Source organism: Alligator sinensis, unplaced genomic scaffold (assembly GCF_000455745.1).
Source record: "Alligator sinensis unplaced genomic scaffold, ASM45574v1 scaffold1777_1, whole genome shotgun sequence".
Classification (NCBI taxonomy): Eukaryota; Metazoa; Chordata; order Crocodylia; family Alligatoridae; genus Alligator; species Alligator sinensis.
In genome coordinates this window covers 120493-135879 of record NW_005843174.1, presented here as the reverse complement: position 1 = coordinate 135879, position 15387 = coordinate 120493, and the positions used below count along the sequence as shown (strand labels likewise).

General features: G+C 41.0%; 2 protein-coding genes across 8 annotated transcripts in view; one reads left to right on the top strand and one right to left on the bottom strand.

Moving 5' to 3' along the window:
- The window catches only part of MED12L (mediator complex subunit 12 like), a 226121-nt gene that overhangs the window by 90384 nt on the left and 120350 nt on the right, over positions 1 to 15387 (top strand). For all 7 annotated transcript variants that reach the window (XM_025194247.1, XM_025194250.1, XM_025194249.1 and 4 more), the window contains exons 12-16: positions 3542 to 3673; positions 4696 to 4822; positions 7895 to 8109; positions 8989 to 9093; positions 10070 to 10243. In XM_025194247.1, the coding sequence (XP_025050032.1) occupies positions 3542 to 3673; positions 4696 to 4822; positions 7895 to 8109; positions 8989 to 9093; positions 10070 to 10243 (753 nt within the window). The remainder of the gene's footprint in view (positions 1 to 3541; positions 3674 to 4695; positions 4823 to 7894; positions 8110 to 8988; positions 9094 to 10069; positions 10244 to 15387) is intronic.
- GPR171 (G protein-coupled receptor 171) overlaps positions 14979 to 15387 on the bottom strand; it is a 2684-nt gene continuing 2275 nt past the window's right edge. Inside the window, 1 exon segment of the mRNA XM_014526849.2 lies at positions 14979 to 15387. This exon segment is cut by the window's right edge and continues 12 nt beyond it. Within this exon segment, the coding sequence (XP_014382335.1) occupies positions 15174 to 15387 (214 nt within the window). The 3' untranslated portion in view covers positions 14979 to 15173.

Here is a 15387-nt window from a genome sequence, read left to right as displayed (position 1 = left end):
TAAGCATAGATGTACTTAGATGACTGGAAGATAGCCAATGTGATCCCCATCTTTAAGAAAGGGAGGAGGGAGGACCCGGGCAACTATAGGCCCATCAGTCTTACCTCAATCCTGGGGAAACTCTTTGAGAAGATCATCAAGGAGCACATCTGTGATGGGCTGGCATCGGGGATGATGCTCAGGGGCAACCAGCATGGTTTCATTAGGGGCAGGTCATGTCAGACCAACCTGATTGCCTTTTACAATCAGGTCACAAAAGCATTGGATGCAGGTGTCACCATGGATGTAGTCTTTCCGGACTTCAGCAAGGCCTTTGACACTGTCTCCCCCCCCATCCTCATTAAAAAACTAGGCGACTGTGGCATCGATGCCTACACGGTCAGATGGATTGCTAATTGACTGAAGGGTCGTACTCAGAGGGTGGTGGTGGATGGGTTGCTACCCTGGGGGTCTTTAAGAAGCGGCTCGATGCCTACCTGGCTGGGGGCACTTGAGCCCAGTTTCCCTCCTGCCCAGGCAGGGGGTCGGACTTGAAGATCTACAAGGTCTCTTCTGACCCTAATTCTATGATTCTATGATACTTTGTGGGAAATATTTTGCATAGTGACCCAATGTCATTTTCTACCAGTGGCTTAAAATGATTGTAAGAAGGATGATTATGCAGATAATCATGAAACAGTTCATCATTACTGCTTGTAACTTTTTTCATAGTTCTCCAGAGTATGTTTTGTTTTTTGTCTGTTTTACATACTTTTACATGTTAAAATTTAAATTTTGTAATGTAGCTTTACTCCATAGGAAGGAGTAAAAAGAGTATTTAACTTGTGGCTTATGCTAAATGTTGAAGTATTTGAAAAACTAGTGAAGATGTAGCAGCATCCATGTTCTGTATGGATCCAAAGAAACTAGAACCATGGGGAGAGATTAACAAAAAATTGACTTAACTGGTGTTATGCCAGGTAGTATGCCTAACAGTACAATACTATAAAAGAGCAGATATTCAGTGTGGGAGTGAGAGTTGGGAAACATGAATCTCAAAACAGTTTCATGGATGATAATTGAGGGTAAATTAGGCATGGGTTTATCGCAAGTTGGGGTCGCAGGCATGCCCATGATGCCCACCTTGGAGCTCCGTGACTGTGCCCCCTCTGCCTCTAGGGCACATTCCTGTCTTGCCAGTTACTCCTTGATGATAAAATAATAAATAGCATGCCATGGGTCTTTGCATGGTCCCAATTCTGATGACCCCCTTTAGGGTTTCCACTAGTCCTCACTGGTCTTCAGACCCCTTGCTGGGCCTCACTCCATAACTGTGCTGCACAGGGCACCTCAAGCCATAAGGGCTAATTGTGTGGTTCCAAATCCTCCCCTATACCACATCTCATGCCTCACAGGTATTACGGTAGCACTGTTTCCTCTGTTGGGCCTCTGCCTCCTTGGCCTATACCCCTTTAATCTTGCTAGGTCTTCTAGCCTAGGCCTGCTGCATTGGACCTGGCTTTGAGGCGCTAGCTTTGATTTATCACTTTCACTGGGCCCCTGGCCCCAATCTTGTTGTGCTTCTGTACTCCATTCTTCTCTGGGCTCAACAATAACTCAGGCCTGGAGCCTGCCCCTGGAATGGGGATGCCCCTCAAGCACTAATGGGACCTCCGTAACTTCCCTTTACAGTCCCAACCCAAACTACTAGATTAAACAGTAACATAAACCATAAGCCCCTAGGCTATAACAGAAACACATAAAGCAGAAGCAGCCTTCTGCCCCCTTAAGAGAGCAAACCTTCCTCATCTCCCAGAAGGTATACCTTCCAGTCCAGGGTTCTACTGCAGTCTAGCCTATGCTTTCGGGCTGCCTTGGGCTCTTGGACCCCCTGCTCCTGGCTCAGTCCTCCCCTGGGGCATGTGGACCACTGGTATGCACCTGAAACCCTTTAGGGGCTACTGTAAAACAAAGGCTGCTTGACTGTAAACCAGCCTTTCTCTACCTAGGGAACTTAACTCTGTTTCCAGGCCTGCAGAGTTGTTTAGCTCAATCCAGTTTCCTTTAGGAGCCCTGCTGCCCTATAGCCCAGAGTTCCTCACTTTGTTAGGGTTACCATACATCTGGGTTTTCCTGTCCTCTTTTTGGCCCCCTGTGTCTAGGCAGGATTTTTAAATGCAAGCAAATGTCTGGGTTTTTGCCCTGCCTCTGTTTTCCTGGCCTGGCTGCTTGGGGCTGGGAGCAGTGGGCAAGATGATTTGCTGCCAGGGGTCACCTGCTCCATGCGCAGGCCCTGGCAAGCCACTGCCAGGTACAGAGATGGGTACAGAGATGGGGGTGTGTGTGCATGGACAAGCACGCATGCGGGAGCTGCGTGGGCAGCAGGGCTGGGCGGGGGGTAGGAGGCTGCGGGTTAGTAGTTGGGGGCAGGGGGATGCAGGCTGTGGGTCCCAAGTGCGGGGCACCAGCAGGGCTGGAGGGCAGGCAGCTGCAGGTTGTGAGTGAGGGGCAATGGCAGGGCTGGAGGGCAGGGGGCTGTGGGTCAGGAGTTAGGGGCATTAGCAGGGGCAGGGGGCTGCGTGTCAGGAGTGAGGGACACCTGAGGGGCAGGGGGCTGCAGGTCAGGAATGAGAGACACCCACAGCGCTGGGGGGCAGGGTGCTGTGGGTTGGGAGTGAGGGGCACCAGCAGGGCTTGGGAGTGAGGGACAGAGGTAGGGCACAGGTATATCACTGTCTCCACCAATCGTATGCCCCTCCCCTCTCTCCTTTTCCCCCCTCCCCCTTACACCCCTCCCTCTCCTAGGTGTTCTCTTTTTTGATACTGAAAATATGGTAACCCTATTTGTACTTGCTGAGGGAGAGACTACCTGACTCGTATGGTCTTTGGGCTTGCATAGCTTAAGCCTGAGTCTCCTTCTGGTCAGGCGAGTCCCTCATTAGCTCCCCTGTAACACCTATAAGCGACCTCTCAGGCTGCTTGTTCTCTTAAAGGAGCAGGCACATCTCAGTGCCCTGCAACAGCTTGGTATGATATAAGGTAGGATAGATGTATAAAAATTATTTATTGTGCAATTTTCAATCTAATACACAGAGATTTCACATTACAGCCAGGTGATAGGCTTTCTGGTAGAGTGGTAGTGATTTGGCTGCTATTATGTGTCATTCATTTCTGGGTACTTTAGTTCAGGAGAGTATTAGTAATTTGGAAGTCATTTGATGAAGAGAAACAAATTATCTTGAACCTCCATTGATTTCTTTATTTTAGTTAGATTTTGCTCAGTCGTATTAAATATGGTGTCTCCATAAAAGGATCAGAGTGGTGTGCTGCATTCCTACAAGGTGTTCCTATTCACATGTTTCAGGCACAAGGAATAAGAATTTGCATTATGAATAGGAGTAATAGCAACAGGAAAATTCTGCTGTTATGCATAACAGCCATCTGTAACTTAAAAAATTTAAAGGATGTTAGACAGTGCCTGTATGAACTTATTAACACTTTGGTCCTAGAGAGGTAATAGTGCTCTTACTGAATGAGTAAAATGCAATTTGTTTTTTTACAGGTTGCCCCTAATGATGAAGCTGTTGTAACATTGCTTTGTGAATGGGCAGTGAGCTGTAAAAGATCTGGAAAATACAGGGCCATGGCTGTAGCAAAACTCCTGGAAAAGAGACAAGCAGAAATTGAGGCAGAAGTAAGTTTTTCAGTTCTAGAACAGTGTGGTGACATGCATGTAAAAACCAGCAAATGAAGGAAAATTATCTTTTTTTTGTATTATTTTATAGATATTATATTTTCAAGTATTTTTGTTTTTAAATCATAAATTTACCTTTGAATGATGGAGATTTCTGCTACCATAATGCTAGCTACTTTCCTATTTGTTTTCTTTGTTAGGATTTACTTCTCCATATCCATCCATATAAACTACTATGGGTGGTATCTTGAAGAAATGAGTGTTTTAAGCTGAATATACCTGATTATGCCTATCAATGATCATTTTCTTGATGGGCTAGGAAGTGTACAGATAATTCTAGAAAGTTTGAAGGCAACTTTGAAGGAAACTAGTATCTTATATAGAGTTGTTAGCAGTACAGTAAGTAAAACTGCCTTAATTTTCTGCTTAAAATGGAGGGATAGTGAAAATGTTTCACATGAAATAGAAGTATCTACAGTTATCTTTCAAACACCCTTATCCAGCTCAACTCCTAGGCTAAGTACAGAAGTTTGGGAAGGTTAGATCGCATTAAAATGACCATCCGATCTTACTTGGTTCACCCCAGTATAGACTACCAGTCTGACACTGTTTTCAGAATGGGAGAAGTGAAAGGGAGCAGAGGGAGTTTGGTTTGGGGGTCCTGAGCTTTTTATTTTAAATTGGTGAAACTGGCATATAAAACAAGATTAACCTCCTTTGTCAAAATTATAATTGCAGTCTTTGCATGAAAACAATCCAAAAAATTGTTTGCTTGAATTTTACTTAAGTAACTGTAACCCCTTACACAAGAAGGGAGTTCTCAAGTACTGCTTTTTAATATTTGTTATGCGATGCTTAAATAGATACTTAAGAAATATTAAAAATACTGCTAGACAGTGATGAAATAATGCTTCTCTTCAATAGTGATTGGTGAGATGTATGAGCTTTAGATAGATGCTATGTTGTTAAGAGAAACAAATGTGAAGTTGTATCATGCTAATTTGGTATTTTTTATTCCATAGAGGTGTGGTGAGTCAGAAGTCCTCGATGAAAAGGAATCTATTTCTTCAGCTTCTCTCACTGGTTCCAGCCTTCCTGTTTTCCAGAATGTCCTCCTTAGGTTTTTAGATACGCAGGCTCCTTCATTATGTAAGTATTAATTAATTACTGTTCCAAAACAGGGCAGTAGCTTATGCCCAGTTACTGGAATTGTGTTTCATTATGGTGATGCTATGGAAATTGTGTTTCATTATGGTAACGTTACTGATTCACAGTTTCCATTGTGACCCCTCCCCCCTCTTTTTACAAATTTATAATGTCCTTGGGTCTTAGGGTTGTCGGACACATAGGCTTCTATTTCCTTTTGGGAGAAGGATGTTATAACTTTTTTTTATGGGAATGGCACCGTTCTTCAAAAGTTTATAATCTTGACACCAAGAGAGAATATTAATTTAACGCTTTTATAAAAATCTGTATGTAGCTGCTAATGGTTTCATTCTGGCCAGGACCATCCCAGGCTTAATGACCCATGTGCCTTTCCTTTTGTGCTTTTAAGAAAAGTATTGTCTCTAGAAAAGCATTCTGATGTAGGAATGTTTGTATTGTTAAATCTGTTGTCTGAATTTTCTCATCTTTTAGAGATGATATTAATTAATTTTGTGGAGTTAATCAAGCTTTGGACAGTGCTGAAATAGGTTTGTTAGCATCAGAAGTCTAGTAGTATACAATATTTAGAACAGATACATCTTTAAAGGGCATTTAGAGTCAACAGTAAACTAAAAAATTGTCTTAAGCTAGGAATGATCTAATCAGAGTTGTTTGTCTGTCAGTTGTATAACAATGTGACAGTAATTATTTGTGTGTATAAAAATGGTTGTTTTGAAGTGGTTCCAATCTTTGCAGTGTGACTTCACTTTGGGTGTTTACAGATGTGCTCCGGTAGGGGTGTATGTGTTTGGGGGAAAGGAGAGTAGTTTAAATTAGTGCAGTTCCGAGACCCACGGTAATTAAAGTGCCTGAAGCATCACATGTATTGGCATCCCCATGCTGAAAAATGGTGGTGCGGGTGCTTTAAAGCGCGTTGAAGGAGCTTTAGTTAAAGTACCTCCACTGCCATTTTTCAGGTCAGAGATGTTGATACACTGGAGTCTGCTGGAGCATGGTTACTATCATGCTTCAGCAGTTGGTTGAATTTGCTCCAGTGTCTTGTAATTACAGTGCGTTGGAACACCCTCCGTACATGTGTATAGGAGCCTTTTCTTTTTAAATACTTCATAATTGGTTGAATTAGTGGTAGCTTACTAAATGGAAGTTTTATTTCCTAATAAAGAAGTTATGTTATAGCACTACAATACCATTGCATGATTACAAGCCTTAATGTTAAAAATCTGACAAAATTTGTATTGCTATGACCAATACAAACATTAAGAACATGGGTGACTGGTGCCTCCTGAGTCTGGGTGGACACCCGCAGAAGCAGGTGTCTGTGTAGGGGACAGGGCTGTTGAGGACCTGCAGAAGCTGGAGGCGGTGTCAGCAGCGGGGGCAGGGCTGGCGAACCTCTGCAGAAGCCGGTGGTGAAGGGGACTGGGCTGGCGAGCCTCTGCAGAAGCAGCGGTGGAGGGGACGGGGCTGGCTAACACCTGCAGAAGCTGGTTGCGGTGGCAGGGACTGGGCTGGCACATGCCCCCTCATACCCTCCCCATCAGTCACCTATGATTAAGAGCATTCTTGTTTCTTTGTCAATGTGCAGTGATACATTGACAATAATGCATACTTGATCATTCATGTTGATAAACTTTTCTTACTTGTTATAACTGTATTTCACTGCCAAAAGAAAGTTATTGCTTATCTATGCTTCAGCACAGTTATGGATAAAATAAACACAGTTTTTTTGTGAAGCTGGAAAAGAAATAATTATCTAAGGGTAGATGAGGACATTCCTGGGACCCAAGCTATGATTACTCTGTGTGACGGTATAGTGGGTCCCACTTGCGTACATATTTGCTGGTGTTAGGAGCTGTGCTGGGAATGAGATCTAAGTAAGCTGGGGTGGTTAGGAGCATGGGTGGAAGGTTGTCTGTCCAGGACTGCGGGGGGAAGGTGGGGGTCAGGAAGGTTAAAATAGCCTGGTCAGGTCTGGGTGGCAGGGAGGGGTAGAAAAAACAGCCCTGGGGTTGAGGTGAGCAGCTGAGCTTTCCCAACCCCAGGGACGCGCTCTAAAAGTGCACACACATTTGGTTAGATTGGGCATGGTTTAGCCTGATCTACGTAGCGGAGCTTCTTAGGTGAATTACACTACATTGGGCTGGTCACTTTATGCCTGATCTGAACTGTCTTAGTGTATGTACAGTTTGGTGTTTATATTGACCTACCTAATGCTAGTTAGGTCAATCCAGGAGTAACATCTGCATGTATCCTGAAACACTTTGAATGGAATTAAAGCATAATGTTTAAAAAGGCCATTAATAAGAAAAATATCACTTTTATTGGAAAATGCCCAGGTGGGTGAATACATGCCCCCTCTGAACCCTTATTCAGTGACATGGAAAGAGGGAAAGATTCTGGTGTATTTTTACAATAAGTAATATGCTCATAAATTATTACATGAGAGAAATACAGAGAAAAAAGAGAACCTAGGTAAAATGATCAAAATATCTATTGTGCACTTTCAAATGTCTAAAATCTGGTCTATTGTTTTTTCCCTTTGGCTTCCCCTTCTATGTTTGGTGTATTTATAATTGTTCAGTTTGTTTGTAATTATAATCTTTGATTTAAAAATGTAAATACATGTCCTAAAAGATGTACTAAAGTTTACTCCAGCAGCAGAAATAAGTATCTCTTTAATCAAAATCTTAAGGACAAGAATAAGTTTTTCTTCTCTGTAGAACTTGATCATACCTCTCAATTTTTGGAAATATTTGAATTTTGGATTTGCATTTTACACAAATTGGTGCAAGTTTGTGTGTGGAATAGACTTCTTTGGAACCCACCTCTATGTAGGAAGTGGTAGGAAGGCAAAGTGTTTTAGTGGTGTGTCATTAAATTAGAAATAATTTGTTATATAGAGAAGAAAAGCGATCTTTAGGGGTCAAAAGCTGTTTTTTAAAGAAATGGCTGTTGACACAAAACACATTGCAGAGTTTTGCATTTTTGTAGACCTGAAAAGCAAATGTTTATTAAATTTCTATTAAGAAAGGTTTTTATGGTTTTTTTTGGTAGCTGACCCGAATAGTGAGTACGAGAAGACTGAATTTGTGAATCTGGTGCTGCTATTTTCTGAGTTCATCCGACATGATGTTTTTTCACATGATGCCTATATGTGCACTTTAATATCACGTGGAGACTTGTCAATCACTACGGCTACTAGACCACGCTCACCTACTGGAGAAACTGTGGATGAACATTATTCCAAGGACCATGATATGAAATTGGAGGTAAACTGCATGTCTTCACCTATTTCTTGCATATTAAGTTTTAGTAGCATCCTTTAATTGAAAACAAATCTCCAACCAAGGAGTGCAGCATTTTAAGCATGATCTTTTAACAATTAAAGGAGATTTGAACATGAAAATCCTTTTCTGGTTTATCTGGTGTATCCCAAACATACCTGTAACCATACGTAACCGTATAACACATACTTGTGTATATATAGCACATACCTAATCCCTATATTTATGTCCTATGAACTGAATATAGTAATACAAGTACTTATTATTGAAATGTGAAAGCTAAGGTGCAATTTGAAGTGTAGGAAAAGATCAGCTCTTCAGGTCTGTTCCAGAACTAATAAAAATCAATCTAGTGGGTTTTGGATTAGACCCTTAATTACATAATGATCATGCAGCACAGTCCCAGTAGTGCTGATGACCATTTTAAGTGTTTTCTAAGATTTTCAATCATCTTAGCCAAATTTGCCTTGAAAGAGGTAGAGTGTATATAAATTGCATTCCATGGTGTTCTCAGTGACAGCTGTACCAAGAAGCAGGAACACTTGGGAGAAGGCAGGCAGTGCTATGAGTGGGAAGCAGTTTTGAGTTCCAGAAGAGTCCCCATGGATGGTCACCAGTGTCTCTCTTCCTCTCTCTCCCCCTCCTCTTTTGATCCCTGTCCTTGATTATTCTCAGTATATGGGTATACAGTGGAAAGTGCTTATGAATTGGGGGATGTTGTGAATACAGATACTAGAATTGTTTCTTGCCTAATTTTAAACATTAACTATTAAATGGCTGGAATTTTTGATTTTACCTTCTGACCAGTCAAACTAGGCTTTCATTGTTATCTGACTGAAGTTTATTTTTTCCCTGATTTATTAGGATCATAGCATTATGGAACATATGGGCATTGACTCAGGAACCACTAATATTTTTGATGATGTAGACAAGAATGACTTTAAGACTGATTTTGGTTCGGAATTCCCAGTAGGTTTAATTTTTTTTTCTACACACTATTCATTTCCTTGTCTCTTGCCTGTTGTGTGCACCAGAAATGTGTTCTGCTTGATCCTGAACTTGAGCAATCTTATTTTTTTAATATACCCTGTATTCTTTCATTTACAGTCACTAATATAACGCATGCAAGGTATTGTCATCTTTAATACAGCCATATATCTTCTTTTGACAGCGTTGCTTAATTCTTTCACAGCTGTCTCATTGGTTTATACAGTTGTCTTTTGTGCCCTTTTCAGTATAGTTAGAGGACTGTTGCATTAATATGCATGTGTAATCATATTTCTTTTATACTAATTGGTCACACCCCAAATTGCTGTTCTGTAACTTGGCTTTTCATTTGATTGAGTCTTCTTTTTTTGTCCTGTCTGTTGAATTTGGAGTACTTCTGAATTTCACAACTTATCTCTAATTGTTGGTATTATTTGCTGACCCTTGAACTGCATCTACACAGACTGCTATACCTACGCCCACCCCTTTAAAGCCAGTACACCATGTAGAACTGAGGCTGTATCTACCGGAGATCTTTCCCAGTGATATCGTCATATCAGTTTATATGTTGTCCAGAAGGCATCTCTCCTCTAATTTCCATGAATCCAGCTTTTTGTCTTTCCATTCCTTTGTCTTTCTGTCTTTTGAATAAAATGTAATTTGTATTTTCTTTGTTGCAAGTTAGAAGTTACACAAGGGAAGTAAACTGTAATACTACTTCAATTGCGGACTGCTTTTGTCTGCTAGTACTTCATGCACAATATTTGGAGTAATGTCTATCTGTTAAACATTGGGCCTAATACTTATTGCACTTACACCAGTGGAATTCCCATGTTAAATAGTTACGCTGGTATGAAAAACCTGTAAATAAGAGCAAACTCAGTCCTACCATACGATTGTTTAAATTTTGAATGTCTCTGTTTACAAATACCTTAACCGTTTGTTCTACATGACTTAGATTTTTTCTCCGATGCCTGCGGAGTCTTGTGAGAATGTGAACTCTTCGTTAGACAGAAGAATCTCAGTTAACAGTGAGAAGACAGTCAAGCGGGAAAGACTGAAAGAACTGATTTTTCCTTCCAGCTATGACCTTCGCCACTTGCAGTATGCAACACATTTTCCTATACTTCTGGTAAGCGAACTGTTTACATTTTTAAGTTGAAATGTCAATACATGAAGGAAATAGCCGGAGGCAATTCAAGGACTAAAAGTCCATGTTTCCTTGGGGGGGAAATAGTCATTTTGCAGAGGTTGTGGCATTATTAAAGCTTAATTCAGATGCTCTTTTGCTTTTATGCTTTTACTCTAATTTTGCTGGAAATTACTGGGTTTTCCAGGAGTCAGCTTTTTTTCTCCTCTTTTTTCCCTTGAAAAGGGTAGTCTAAATGTAGGGTAGTCTTAATTTTCTCTCTTTTTCTATTTTAATTTGCAATGATGCCAGCTGTGTTATGTCTTCACTGGAGCATCCTGTAGAAATAGCAGAGTGAGTGACAAATACTAGAGAGAATTATCTGTAGTGCTGGTAGCAGTCTAGAGATGGTAGCATGGAACTCAGCACAGATTAATACACTTTTCATAGTTTCATAGACTGTAAGGCTGGAAGGGACCTTGGAAGATCATCGGGTCCAGCCCCTGCACCAAGCAGGAAAGATAACTGGGGGTCAGGTGACCCCAGTAAGGTGACTTGAAGATTTCCAGGGTAGGTGATTGTACCACCTCTGGAGGGAGCTTATTCGGGAGTCTGGACACCCTGACTTTGAAGAGGTTTTTCCTAATGTTGAGCCTGAATTGGTCTTCCAGGTGTTTTGTGGCCATTACTCCTAGTTTTCCCCTCAGGTGCCCTGGTGAACAGTTGTGCACTGAGCCCTTAATGTACTCCCCTAGTGTAGTGGTAAGCTGCTACCAGGTTCCCTCTTAGCCTTCTTTTCTTGAGGCTGAAAAATCCCAGATCCCTCAGCCTTTCCTCATATGGCTTGCTGTATAAGACTCTGAACATATGGGTGGCTCTTCTTTGGACTCTCTCAAGCTTGTCCATGTCCTTGTTAAAGTGTGGTGTCTAGAACTGGACACAGTACTCCAGCTGTGGTCTCACCACTGCTGAATAGAGCAGAAGAATCACCTCCTTGATTTTGATGGAGATGCATCGATTGATGCATGCCAGAGTATTATTTGCCCTACTGGCTACAGCATCGCACTGCAGGCTCATATTCATCCTGTGGTCTATTATTACCCTCTGGTCCCTTTCACTTGTGGTGTTAGTTAGTTTGGTGCCGCCAAGCCTGTAGGTGTGTTGGGGGTTGCTCATCCCAGGGTGGAGCACTTTACATTTCTCAGTGTTGAACTTCATGAGGTTCTGACCAGCCTAACTTGCTAGCCTGTCTAGGTCTGCCTGTATCTGTAGCCTGTATCTTCAAGTGTGACTGTGCTCCCCCATAACTTGGTGTCTTCTGCGAACTTGTCCAGTGACCTCTTCACCCCCACATCCAAATCGTTAATAAAGATTTTGAAAAGTACTGGGCCAAGCAGTGACCTCTGTGGGACACAGAAATGCTGCCCATTTCTCTCCAGGATGACTTGGATCCGTTCACTATGACTCTTTGGGTCCTATCCTGCAGCTAGTTTCTCACCCACCTGACTCTCTCTTGAGGACATTGTGGGATGCTAGATCAAAGGCCTTTAGGAAGTCTAGGTATACAATGTCAGCCTGCTCTTGTGTCCAGGTGGTGAGTTTTGCTGAGAAACACTACATTTTTTCCCCATGTACACTTACTTCACATATTTATCATAATTCTTTGTTTTATTCTTAGGCATTGTATTATTTTTAGATTTTCTGTACTAAGTCATTTTTTCTTCTAACAAAACATCAGGTTGTTTCTGGAAAATAAGTATTTCATATTATAGAAAGTAAGTCTTTAAACATTGTTATTGAAAATTGCCATTAATCTTCATGGAAATGAAACTCTTGCCATGGAACTGATTCTGGTATTTTTCAAGTAGTGTTTCAAAATACACCAACCTGAGAATTTGGATAAGTAGTATAATAATTTTTCCTGCACCAAAGTGAGATTCCCAAGCTACTGCCAAGTGAACCGAAGTCAGAGGATGCAGGGTTTGTCTGGAGAACTGTGCGAATATTGAAAGGATAGAAACTGCACCAATGAATAGGTTGCAATGCAAAATTGTAGCCTTTCTGACTGCTACTCTAGACCCTGGGACTTGATCTTAAAATTTGTTCCAGGCACAGCTCCTATATAGGATTTGTAACTGCTGCTCTCTGGCTCTTTGTAAGTGTGGATTCAGTGGCCTAACCTGCCTTTCTTCTGTCCTTCCCTCAGATCTCTGAACCTGCCCATACAGAGTTGGCAAATAGTTTTGCCTTGGCAGTCTTCCTACTGCCACTTCCATAGATGTCCTCCTCCATGACAGCTTTGTTAAAATGAGAACCATTTTTAGTGCCTATTGTAATTGGTAGTTTTTATTTAGGTTTTAGACTTACAGGAGCTGGAGCATAATTTTAGTCAGAACACTGACATTGAGTATGTCTGTCGAGACGAATAGATTAGGGGTGTGTGAAGCAGGCCCTACTCAATTTGGATTTGGATTCGGCCCAAATCTGGAACAGTAATTCAATTAATTGATTTGGATCACTGATTAGGCCGAATCCGAAGATTTGATGCCGATTCGGAGAATCAGTGATTTGGACATAGACACAGCTTTAAATGCTTTTTCTACATACCTTGAGGTACCAGCATGGCTTGTGAATGGTGCAATGCTGGGGCAGATGGAGTATCTTATAGGAGTGCAGGGGGCCCTCCATGTGCTCAGCAACGAACCTGGAATTGGACCGGCTTAGCAATCAGCTGTGGGGGCACCCCAGATGCCCCCCCAGACCTAGGAGGCACCAGTTGCCAAACCAGGGGGAATATGGGGTGGGGCCTGCACGCTCCCGGCAGATCCGGAGGTGGACTGGAAGTGCTTCTGGTCCACTTCTGTGTCTGCTGCTGAGCACGCTGGGGAGCCCCTGTGCTCTTGTGGGACACTCCATGTGCCCCAGCATCACAGCACTCACGAGTCGCCTGCTACCTAGAGGTATGTAGAAAAAACATTTAAAGCTGTGTCTATGTCTGAATCTCTGAATTGATTCAGAGGGTTCCTATTTGATTCAGAGAAATTAAAGGGTCCTCTGATTCAATTTAGGTTCAGAGATTCGGCCACCGAATTGGTCCGAATCTCCACTAAATCAAGTCAGGGACTGCAGCTTTGCACAGGCCTAATATAGACTACAACTTGAGCATGCAATAATGTGAGATATGGCACGGGCTTTTGTAATACTTCATAAATTTTTTATTTTGGTGAGATTTTTGGGATGTGCTGAACTTAAAGCTATCTAGTTAGAAGCATAGGCATGGGAGGAAATAACACATGGTGATATATTTCAGTAAAAACAAGTACTGCATTAATTTCTCACTTATGGGTCACTAGTACAAACAAACATTTGCACTAAACAGGAATGTCGATGATGTTGGTTGGATGATCTGAATGTTTTCTGATAAACTTACCAGTATGTCAAAACATATCATAGAACCAGGAAGTTTGGGTTGGAAGGGCCTCAGGAGGTCATCTAGTCTAGTCCCCTGCTCAAAGCAGGACCATCCCCCAACTAGATCACCTCAGCTAAGGCTGCCTGTAGCCAGCTTTGTCTATGACACTAGCAATGGTGAAATGTAAAAGGACTGAAGAGTTGACATGGGTTTCCTTCCTTGGCTTGTTTTTTGGCGTTTATCAATAGGTTTTTGGAAAATCAAGAGCCCTGCCCCCCCACTTCTATTTGTGTCTGTCTTGGTAGTTTCAGGAGGAAGGGTAGTATTGAATGGGCTTAGAGATGGAACCATACCTCAGCTTAGAAATGTTCACTCAAAACACAGAAAAATTTTAATGATAATAGAAAACTTTTCCAACTGTTGGAGCTATCATTTAAAAAAAAAAAAAAAGCTGCAAATAACAGAAATCTTGCAAATAGCAGAAATCTTACACTTTAACTTGTGCCTATTAGACTGTAGGGCTAACAACTGGTCCTGGATACTTTTTAGTTGCTTGTTTCCAATTGTTCAAAATAGAATTTAAATTTTAAAGATTTGAGGGAGAATACCTAGTTCTTTTATATCTCTGAAGTATTCTGGGTTTACAATTATAATTCATCCAGATCGCCAGTAACTTGTATTTGCCTTTGATTATAGGGCGTTTTAAGATGTATGGTGGTATTTTTTTTCTAAGTGTCCTGAATATTAGGTACTTAACTGCATTATTGCTGTGTGCGTATGTGTGTGCATATGAGAGAGAGATTAATTGAAAACTCTTAATTGTGAACATAACAAAAAATATTATTTTATATTCTTAACTCTTGTTCATCTTATTCCATTTTAAAACATTCCTGAAAAGGTCACAACAGTTAATTGCCTGTTACTTGTTGCTACCAATGAATTTACTGTTCATTTAAATAGTAGAAAGGGAATGGAAAGAGGTATTGGAAGAATAAAAAAAATTATTTGAAAGCATTTGTTGGTGCTATGAGAGCCAAAACAGTAATGTTGAATTAGTCCAGGAGAAAATTTGCTTTCTTCAGAAAATAATTCCTTTTAACATTTTCTGGGTTATCTGAGACTATGGTAAGTCTTTTGAAGCTTATGTTTCACTGGTATGCATCAACTTCCTTGATTGCACTGGGTATCTTAATACAGAAAGTATTAATGTTGCTTTATGAAAGAAGGTAAGTCTAGGTATTTTTCATATGTAAAACTTTATTAGACATTTTTGTCTCTCTCTAGATAAAATGCATTATCAAACATTTGTCTCTTACTATGTGGGTATTTTTATGCAGACCTTTATCACAATGGTATATTAACAGTAAGTAATACTGAGTCCTTAGAGAGAATAGAACTGTGCACTATTCATTAGGTATATGAAACTATAAGCTAATAAAGCAGTCCATATGCTCCAGGTTTTAATTCTCCCCATGTTCAGCAAGTGCAGAATAGTTGCATATGTGATATCCATCAATTAGTTTAGATTGAATTATGACAGTTTTGCACAGATTCTCCTTCTGTGTGACCTTTTGTTTCTCTTTGTGCTGTAAAAGTTGCAGTAATTTTCAATCTAAATGTCTTGCAAAGATAAAAGTACAAAATAGGATCAAAGCAAAGATTTGACACAGCGAGCAGCAGGGTGGATTCCTTTGCTTTAAAGAGTATTTGTTTCAGATGACAGTCAGTTATAGCA